Source organism: Conger conger, chromosome 6 (genome assembly GCF_963514075.1).
Source record: "Conger conger chromosome 6, fConCon1.1, whole genome shotgun sequence".
Lineage (NCBI taxonomy): Eukaryota > Metazoa > Chordata > Actinopteri > Anguilliformes > Congridae > Conger > Conger conger.
In genome coordinates this window covers 794053-804807 of record NC_083765.1, presented here as the reverse complement: position 1 = coordinate 804807, position 10755 = coordinate 794053, and the positions used below count along the sequence as shown (strand labels likewise).

The 10755-nt window shown below is 41.4% G+C and overlaps 1 protein-coding gene across 1 annotated transcript; it reads left to right on the top strand.

Moving 5' to 3' along the window:
• The first annotated feature begins 1954 nt into the window (after positions 1 to 1954).
• On the top strand, positions 1955 to 8951 carry LOC133131225 (thioredoxin-like). Its single transcript, XM_061246479.1, has 5 exons — positions 1955 to 2133; positions 3775 to 3879; positions 6291 to 6350; positions 8163 to 8228; positions 8763 to 8951. Exons 1-5 carry the CDS (start codon positions 2110 to 2112, stop codon positions 8823 to 8825), a joined length of 318 nt encoding a protein of 105 aa, XP_061102463.1. The 5' UTR covers positions 1955 to 2109; the 3' UTR covers positions 8826 to 8951.
• The last annotated feature ends 1804 nt before the right edge of the window (positions 8952 to 10755 follow it).

The following is a 10755-nucleotide window of genomic DNA, read 5'->3' as shown; positions in this document are numbered from 1 at the left end:
TCATTGATTTAAAGACTGACGTATATTATTTCATAATCACAGTGTTGCGCTTTTTCCTTACTTTTTCATAATCACAAGGCACAAAATGTAATTGAATTATCTCAGCTTGCCTTTAGATGAGGGGCTCTAAAACGTAGGGGACAAAAAAACATAATTTTCCTGTTTATCTGTAAACATGTGGGCCTGTAACAGCTTTAGTGTCTTTCAGTTTTTTACAATCACTTTGACACTCATTTCAGAACCTTGAGGTAATTTTTCAAAAATAGACCCAAAACTCAAAACGGATAATCAAAATTTTTCAAAACTCTATAAACACTTTTTTCAATTGCTTGGATACAATACACATAAACCAAAAATAATTTGTTTGCTGAACCAAATCACTTGACACAACTTAACGCTCAAAGTATTAGCATTTCAAAATGAAATACACACATTACATTTGAAAATACTGTTCATTACAAGGCATCTAACTACCAATGTATCCCACTACTCAAAATGATAAGTAACTTCAACATTACTCCTAAATCATAGTTTTATCAAAACAGATTACTTGGAACAACATTCCATGTTTAGATCATGAATGTTTTAGGATAGATAAATCAATTGACACCAATTAATTTGGAACAGGATCACTTTTACCACATTATGATTGAATGTAAGATTTCATCACCATCCTTTATCACAGAATAGAACAATGATCTAAAAGAACACTTAACAACCAGTGACATTACAGTAGATGCACTATTTTCTGTCAATGATTTGCAAATTGGACAGTAGAAATATATAGATTTTGGTGGTTCAGCCTGCTATTTTTTTTAAAGGAATGAAAAAATCATTCAGTTTGGTCCACATACAGTGCTCTTGTGCTAACTGTGAGAAAAGTTCTAAAAAAGTAAACTGTATCAAAAAATGTTTGTTTGCAATTGTAAACAACAACCGTGAAACAAACCCACAGTATGCTGTAATTATATTTTTGCGGTGTTCAGATGTTGTTCAATGATTACACTCTCTTCTACTGTTTCCACTATTCCCTATATTTACAACCACAAAAATAACCATTTTGAAACATGTATCAAGTATTCTAACTGCAATATTAAAATTTTGTAAAAATAACTAAATAGTGAATCTATAGGTGTCTTTTATGTGGGTGATCTAAACCAATGTTCCTGCAGTATTTCGCGATAAATTAGTTACTAGAACCAATGAGTGTGGAAGTGCAAGATTTCTTCAGAGATATGAATGCACAATGCATGTTTTGAACAAGCGAACAGGCTGTGTTACAAATGCTTACCGTTTTGAGTGTTGTGACTAAGGTCAAAATTGACCACAAACGTCTGAGTTTAGCCTCCAAGTGATTGTAAATAGTTTACTTCCTTTATGAAAGAAATAAGCTGCCAACAGTGGTATGCTAGTTTGAATGTTGATTGTACTCTTCAAGGGTTCTGAATTTCTGTATGTTTACACTAGGACTCGGAACTGTACTGTCCTCTCAGGTCTACTTTTGCACTTGTTCTTGTGATTGATTTGCACTTTGTTGTACGTCGCTCTGGATAAGAGCGTCTGCTAAATGCCACGTAATGTAATGTAATGTAATGTAAAAAACAAAAGCGCATGAGATCGAATTCCTGTCAAATCCGACCAAAAGGTATTCGGTTGGCTAAACCGCCCAGTTCAGCTTTTGATTGGCATGTGCCCCAGATTCTGTTAAGTCACCATGAGTCGGCCATGGAATGCATGCAGTGCTAATCGATGTATCCAGATGTTTGCAGCACAGACATTTTGTGCGATCACAGAACTATATAAACAAGATTCATTCAACCCCTGTGTAGACTACGAAGTTAAATGCTTCTCCTCTCATAAATTAATAAACATAAATGTATGACATTTACACAATTATTTAAGGTTCGAAGCATTCTCTGTGTCGCCCGTTCCCCGCGTATGAGTGCATGACCGTGAATAGTGCACAGTGACGGGGGGCTGGGCTTCCGATCAGCGTTAGGCTATATAAATGCAGTCTGCGGGGATAGTGGGAACGTGGACCGCACTGTCGCTGCAGAATAGAAGGATATAAACTATTATTCCCGTCAGGCTGAACCGAAAATAGTCAGAATGCTCGTAATAATTGAAGATCAGGTAAGAAATTTGTCAGTCAGTCATCTGAAGTTTGATGCTTTTTGGCTAGATGGAAAATGCGCGGCCACTAACGTTATCCATTCGGTGAGATTGCCTAGTGCCTATAGGCTACCACCCTAACCCTAAACATATTAGATTACTTCCATGAGAAAAATGTGTGGTTAGCTAGAATGCTATGGGGAGCAAACCTTTTGACTCGCGGTTTTTGCCCACGAACGTTACCGCTTATATTTATACATTCTCGCCATCTTAAATTCTAATTAGTGCATCTTATTTTACTGTCAAAAAACTGCCGGCTTGCACCCGTGTATGCTTGTACACTGCGAATGCGTTTTATTATTTTTTTTTGTGCTCGAATTTGTTCTAATTAGATTTGTCGCTTGCGAGCCATCTGAAAAATTCACCTTTCGAATAAACCCCGTTAGCCAGGATGCTGTGAACAGCGGTCCGGGAAAACCATGCTGTCGGATCGGTCCTAATGGTGTGCTTATTCTCTTAGCAGAAAAAAAAACTTGATGAACTAGAAAGCTTCCTGGCCTCAAACGCGTCGTTTTGGCACCACTGGCTAACTTGAATCTATTATCCGTGCCACCAAAATCAGGTTGTAATGAGATATGTTGTATTTTCTAATTGAATAATTGACATGGAGCATAGCGTAGGAGTAGGCCGCACGCAAAACGGTTATTTAGTAGCCTATAGTTGGCACTGTCGTGTGTCAGCATTAGTTAAAGCTGGATATCCATAGAGCATTATTTATTGATGACGCGACAATGTAGCCTATGTTTTAATGATATCTAGATTGATTTGATTGCTTGCCGCGCGATTTGCATTTTCTAAAGCTAGTTTGTTTCAGTTGTCATAGTAATGTAAAATACGGTGTGTATTTCCATCCGTGTGTCTGGGAGTCAGGTACTAAAGATTATTGTTTTTGCGGAGTTACTGAGCTTGGGGCATTGTTTCCGGATGAAAGATATCTTCCACACAGTAACGCTAATTACAGTTCTCTCTTTCGCGTCGGAGATTTGGTTCCCTGCCGTCAGCAGGAGAACATGTCCCCTCCACTTTTAAATTATTGAGGACCTACAACAGGACAATGAAACTTGATTAAGGAAGTATTTTCTTTCCATAAATTAACTGGATTTGTGTTTGGATGGTAAGGCTGTGTAAAACAAAGAACCAATCACAGACAACCAATCTATTACTGAGAGGACATAAATTAACCACACACTAATAACTTAAGTTAACATTGCAATGAATTATGAACTTGAACTTCAAGCCAGCGTTAAGCTACGTCTCAGGTCTTTGGCCACGAATCCATTCTCAGTTCTCCAGAGTAGCTTGCAGAAGTAGCTGAAGAAATTACATAGTATATTACCAAGAGAAAGTTCACTGATCACTCACTACAAATTCATTACTAAGAGGAGATGATCCACAAAATGATAATGTAATACAGACGAAATAAACTAACCACATTCCTCTTGATAACAGATAGGTGGTAAATCACTAATCATAAAATGCTTATAATACCAAGCATGGATCACAAACCTCTTCCCTGTTACTGAGAGAAGAATTAATCACAAAGTAGGTGAAGATTTGCTGTGCAGTTGTGATGATGTGATTAAATCACTCTTCCTCCATTAGGAGGCATTTGAGGAGGCCCTGATTGACGCTGGGGAGAAGCTGGTGGTGGTGGACTTCACAGCAACATGGTGTGGGCCCTGCCAAAGCATCGCACCCTTTTTCAAAGTGAGTGTCACATTTAACCCACAATGCACCAGGCCCTGTTAGAGCATGCCCAGGGGGGAGGGGCTAGACGCCCAGAGGGCACAGAATGGAGGGTTCTGGTCAGGTGTGTCGGTCCAGAGGGCACAGAATGGATGGTTCTGGTCGGGTGTGACGGTCCAGAGGGCACAGAATGGAGGGTTCTGGTCGGGTGTGACGGTCCAGAGGGCACAGAATGGAGGGTTCTGGTCGGGTGTGACGGTCCAGAGGGCACAGAATGGATGGTTCTGGTCGGGTGTGTCGGTCCAGAGGGCACAGAATGGATGGTTCTGGTTGGGTGTGTCGGCCCAGAGGGCACAGAATGGAGGGTTCTGGTTGGGTGTGTCGGCCCAGAGGGCACAGAATGGAGGGTTCTGGTTGGGTGTGTCGGCCCAGAGGGCACAGAATGGAGGGTTCTGGTCAGGTGTGACTGTCCAGAGGGCACAGAATGGATGGTTCTGGTCGGGTGTGTCGGGTCTGATGAAAATATCAGAGCTGTCTCTTAGCTGTCTTTGTAAATTGTAATCTCGCTTTCCGATTCTTACTACTGATGAGTGGTTTGCATATTATGGTATAGCCTCTATATTGCTGCTCTCTAAGTCTTAGGTTTTATGGACTGATGATGACCAAGATTAACCTGGTCCAAAGTGAGGGAAAGGCCAAAGTGTGGAGAAAGAACAGATCTGCTCATGATCCAAAACATACAAGCTCATCTGTGAAGCACGGTGGAGGAAGTGTCATGGCTTGGGCTTGCATGGCTGCTTTGGAGTGCGCTCACTAATCTGTGTTGATGATGTAACTCATGATGGTAGCAGCAGGATGAATTCAGAAGTCTACCAAAATCTGTCTGCCAGCTTACGGAAAAATGCGTCAAAACTAACTGGGAAGAACTTCATCATGCACCAAGACAATGACCCAAAACACACTGCCAACACAACAAAGTACTTCCTATGTCCTAAGTATTTTAATACATCTAGGTGTACATACCAGAAAATAAAAGCTGAAATTCTGAACTCTTGTCTTGTGTTCATCTTTTTATCTCAACCCCAAATGTATTCAGTGTATTGCAAAAACAAAGGAATTGGCCTTGGTGTTCCAATACAGGGGACTGTTTATGCAGCCAGTGGAGGGAGATGGAGGGAGATGAGTGACATGGCTGATTTGGGGAGGTCATAGGTCAGACAAGCTGTGATGAATGCACAGACTGAGTATCAGGGGAAGAGATAGAGCAGTGCATCACCAGGAAAGCGATAGGGGAGAGAGAGGAGGAGGGGACCAAGGACTCAACCCTGGGGAACCCCTATGAAGAGTTCCTGAGGTCTCCACTCCACCACCCCCTCAGTGATAGGAGCAACAGGGGAGAACAGTGGGGAAACATCCAGAGGGGGGAGGGATGGGGGGATGTTTGGGGAGATAGACTAGAGGATGGGTGTAAGGATGGGGGGATGAGTTCTGTACAGAGGAGAGGAATGGGAGGATTTTTGGGGAAGTAGATTGGAGGAAGAGGGCCATAGGGATCGTATGGCTAGTTCAGTTGCTGTATCTAAGGAGCTGGCTGCTTTAAGCACTGCTCTAAATTACTAATGAACTATCCCGAGTATAATGGGTCAGCCAATTAGCAATTGAATACACCTAGCAACATAATGACTCACTCCACTAAAGCGGGCTCATTAAGTCATTAAGGACTGCTCCTGAAAAACTGTATGTTACAAACAACACAATACGAGCGATACACATTACAAACAACACAATACGAGCAATACACATTACAAACAACACAATAAGAACAATACACAAAACCAGCCGTTGAGGCCGGACCGTGCCGGTTACGGCAGTTCATATTTGTGGGTGTGAATCCGACGTGCTCACCTGTCAGGGGACACCTGAGCTGGCCGCAGCAGGAGCTGCACCTGATTATCGCCCCGCCGCTGCCAGGCAACCACAGGATCCGCCGCTGTGAGAGATGACTGAGCGTGTCCAGACAGCATTTCAGTCTTAAGATCTTTTTTTTCTCTCAAGTGAAAAATATTTGCTTGTTTTAAGTTAAGGTATGCTAGACATTGACATTTTCACAGTCAATGTTCTCTGAGTTTTCTCATTCCATTGGCAAATCTTGAAATGAGCCAAACTGTCTGACCTCATTGGTAAATTTAGCAAAAAAGTACAATAAGATATTTATAAGTCTCAATATATGACTAAAATACATGTTATTTTTTGTTTTTTTGCTGTTCACAAACACTCTCTCACTGGTGGAGAGTAATATAACATAAACCGAGAATTTAAATGATCCCAAACAAAATTCTCCCTCCATCCCTCCCTCCCTCCCTCCCTCCCTCCTTCCCCCCTCCCTCCCTCCCCCTCCTCCCCCTCTCTCTCTCCCTCGCTCCCTCTCTCAGGAGCTGTCTGAGAAGTACTCTGACGTGGTGTTTCTGAAGGTGGATGTGGATGACGCTCCGGTAGGAAGCACGGTTCAGTGTGTTTTATTATCTCAGTGTTTATGTTATAAATAGTTTAATATTTTATTTTATTCCCTTTCGCAACTTCTTTATGTTTTTAACGCATGATTGAGTACAATCACTGGGCCTCATTTATCAATATTTTCGGAAATTCATGTGCAAATGTATGTGTGATCGAAAACGAACTAACAACTTTTACGAAAGTTTTATGAAATAGATGAGACACAGCTTTTTTTCATATCCACGTATGTATGTTGATAAATAGCAAGTAATCGTACATCAAAGGCGTGTTCACAAAATTTGTGATTAGCATAAGTTGATGCATTGAATTGTCAGAGCTGTGGAAGACTAAAGCCTGGCAATATAGCCTAGCTGTCGTAAACTCTTTCTCAAGTTACACGCACTATGCAACAGGTAAAAAGGAAATGGTTTTTTACACTTTCCTTCCCACAGTGAAGCCTGCAAGGCAGCCGTTTCAGCTCCGCCAACTACAGATTGTGTAAATATTATTACTTCACTAGCAGATTTTCTTTAATGTATTTTTATGAAATGTATCTGCATTTATGTTACTGATCTAGCATGTTAAACCCGTCGCGATTAGTTTACTAGTTTTTCCAGGCTTCACTGAGGGAGTATACCCTGGGCTGGAGGAGCACATTGGCAGGAGAGACGTTGCCGTCTGGAATCCCACCGAACGAAGCCGAATGCTGCGTCACGTCATGGGAGTGACCGCATGACCACCTTCTGACTGGGGAAAACTCAGCTCTTTAAACGCCAGGCAAACAACAAAACAAATCAATCCATTACCACATTACCACCTTCTGACTGGGGAAAACTCAGCTCTTTAAACGCCAGGCAAACAACAAAACAAATCAATCCATTACCACATTACCACCTTCTGACTGGGGAAAACTCAGCTCTTTAAACGCCAGGCAAACAACAAAACAAATCAATCCATTACCACATGACCACCTTCTGACTGGGGAAAACTCAGCTCTTTAAACGCCAGGCAAACAACAAAACAAATCAATCCGCCACATGTCATGCCACTTCTATGCCATGATGTTTGCAGGTGAAACTTGAACTTGAAGTCGGCGTTATTTTTTATTTTTCAGTGTTCCTTTTGTGAGCCTCAACACATAACCCGGCTGGGTCTTTCTGAAGAGGCTGCGCCACGCCCCATACCTGCTTTATGGAGTTTATATTAAAGTCCACTTAAACATTCATTCATCAGAATTACCGGAATTAAACATCACCCATTTTAATGTTGAATCCTGTTCCTGTTTTTATATGATATGAATAATTATAATATCCAATTGCCATATTAAAATAATTTAGCCACTCTAAATCAAAATAAAATGTGAATTCATGGAATTATAAAATAACTAAACACACTTCACAGCCTTATGCTTAACCTTTCATTTCAGTGCACAATACGAACAGCTGAGACTCGTGAAGTTCGTTTGGCTCCCACAAAAAAACGTTGCTCAATCCCACATTATTTGTGGAAATGCATTTCCAGTGGAATAATTTGATAAATGAGGCCCAGTGTGTTTCTACCTAACCCTCACGCGTTGTGCTCTTCCCTGCCATTATTGTTTCTGTAAAGTACTCTGAGCTGCATTCTGTATGAAGGGAGCCATACAAATAAAGCTGTTATTATTATTATTATTAATAATAATAATTGTGTATATGTTGGTTTAGTGTGTGTGCACTCTGGTTTAGTGTGTGTATTAGGTGCCATAATTTGTACATTCCTGAAATGGGAATCTCTTTCCAAATGCATCCTCTTTTTCCTCTCTCCATCTCCAGGACGTGGCCAGCTTCTGCGACATCAAATGCATGCCCACATTCCACTTCTACAAAAACAGCAAAAAGGTGTGTCATCGTGTGACTGGCACACACATCCCTGTCATCGTGTGACGGGCACTCACATCCCTGTCATCGTGTGACCAGGACACACATCCCTGTCATCGTGTGACTGGGACACAAATCCTCTTTCAACACCTGGCTGTTCTGGAACCTTTTGACTCAGTTTTATCCAGCTGTAAAACATTATTTTTAAATCAGAATGAGCACCTTTGGGGGAATCGTTAGTTTGAGATTTTAAAGTATTAAGGTCCAGAAGTTGAAAGTGCCTTATGGCCTGGGGATGCAGCGATGACCACAGCAGCGTCTGATGCTGCTCAGGCTAATGCTAGGCTAATGCTAGGCTAATGCTAGGCTAATGCTAGGCTAATGCTAGGCTAATACAATGGCCTAGGCTCCACAAATTACTTTCCTTCATATCGGCTGTGATAGCACCAGCCTACTATGTTTGTGAATGAAATGGGTCTTTAAAAGGTGTCACTGTCTGTGAGTTATTTCTGTTTCTTCTGCATTCTCATTCACATCCTTTTTGTCCTCCTGCAGCTGGATGAGTTTGCTGGGTCAAACCAGGGAAAGCTGGAAGAAATGATATCCAGCAAAAAATGAACTCCATCTGACCCCACCTCCACTATTCTTACAAAAATAATCCTGCTATTTATAGATGTTTTACAAATGTTTCAACCAATCAGTCATAAAGGAAGTCTGAACTGAATAAACCTTTTTCCTTCAGAATTGTGAGGCTGCCTTTGATTTAGTGTTTTTAGTATCTATCATGACATTGTTTGGAAGTATTTGGTTATTCCCTTTCTTGCCTGTGACCACAGTATAACACACACATCCAGTATAACACACGCGTGTGCAGTATAACACATGCAGTATAACACACATCTGCAGTATAACACACACATGCAGTATAACACACATGCAGTATAACACGCGTGTGCAGTATAACGTGCAGTATAACACGTGTGTGCAGTATAACACGTGTGCAGTATAACGTGTGTGCAGTATAACACATGCAGTATAACACGTGTGCAGTATAACACACATGTGTGCAGTATAACACACGTGTGCAGTATAACACACGTGCAGTATAACACACATGCAGTATAACACACACGTGCAGTATAACACGTGTGTGCAGTATAACACGCGTGTGCAGTATAACATGTGCAGTATAACACGTGTGTGCAGTATAACGTGTGCAGTATAACACACATGCAGTATAACACACGTGTGCAGTATAACACACATGCAGTATAACACGTGTGCAGTATAACACATGCAGTATAACACACATGTGTGCAGTATAACACGCGTGTGCAGTATAACGTGCAGTATAACACACGTGTGCAGCATAACACACATGCAGTATAATACACGTGTACAGTATAACACACATGCAGTATAACACACATGTGTGCAGTATAACACACACAGTATAACACACATGCAGTATAACACACACGTGTGCAGTATAACACACATCTGCAGTATAACACACACACACATTCAGTATAACACACACGTGCAGTATAACACACCTCTGCAGTATAACACACACACATGTAGTATAACACACACGTGCAGTATAACACGCGTGTGCAGTATAACACACGTGCAGTATAACACACACATGTGCAGTATAACACACACATGCAGTATAACACACATGCAGTATAACACACACGTGTGCAGTATAACACACATCTGCAGTATAACACACACACATGCAGTATAACACACACGTGCAGTATAACACACCTCTGCAGTATAACACACACATGTAGTATAACACACACGTGCAGTATAACACGCGTGTGCAGTATAACACACGTGCAGTATAACACACACACGTGCAGTATAACACACACATGCAGTATAACACACATGTGCTGTGTAACACACGTGCAGTTTCCGTGGCAGTCTAACTTGTGCCTGTGTTTAATACACTGTCCTATTTGTGCACAGTTATGTAGGGCTGTAAGTTGGCCTCATCTTGGAAAACAGATGATTCAGCACATCTAGAACATGAGAACACATAATGAGAACAGGTCATTCAGCACATCTAGAACATGAGAACACATAATGAGAACAGGTCATTCAGCACATGTAGAACATGAGAACACATAATGAGAACAGATGATTCAGCACATATAGAACATGAGAACACAATGAGAACAGATCATTCAGCACATCTAGAACATGAGAACACAATGAGAACAGGTCAGCCTATAGCGTAGTGGTTAAGGTAAATGACTGGGACACGTAAGGTGTTCCAATCCCGGTGTAGCCGGAATAAGATCCGCACAGCCATTGGGCCCTTGAGCAAGGCCCTTAGGGAAGGATTATCTCCTGCTTAGTCTAATCAACTGTACGTCGCTCTGGATAAGAGCGTCTGCCAAAATGCCAATAATGTAAAGGTCATTCAGCACATCTCGAACATAAGAACACATAATGAGAACAGGTCATTCAGCATATCAAGAAAACATAAGAACACATAATGAGAACAGGTCATTCAGCATATCTAGAACAT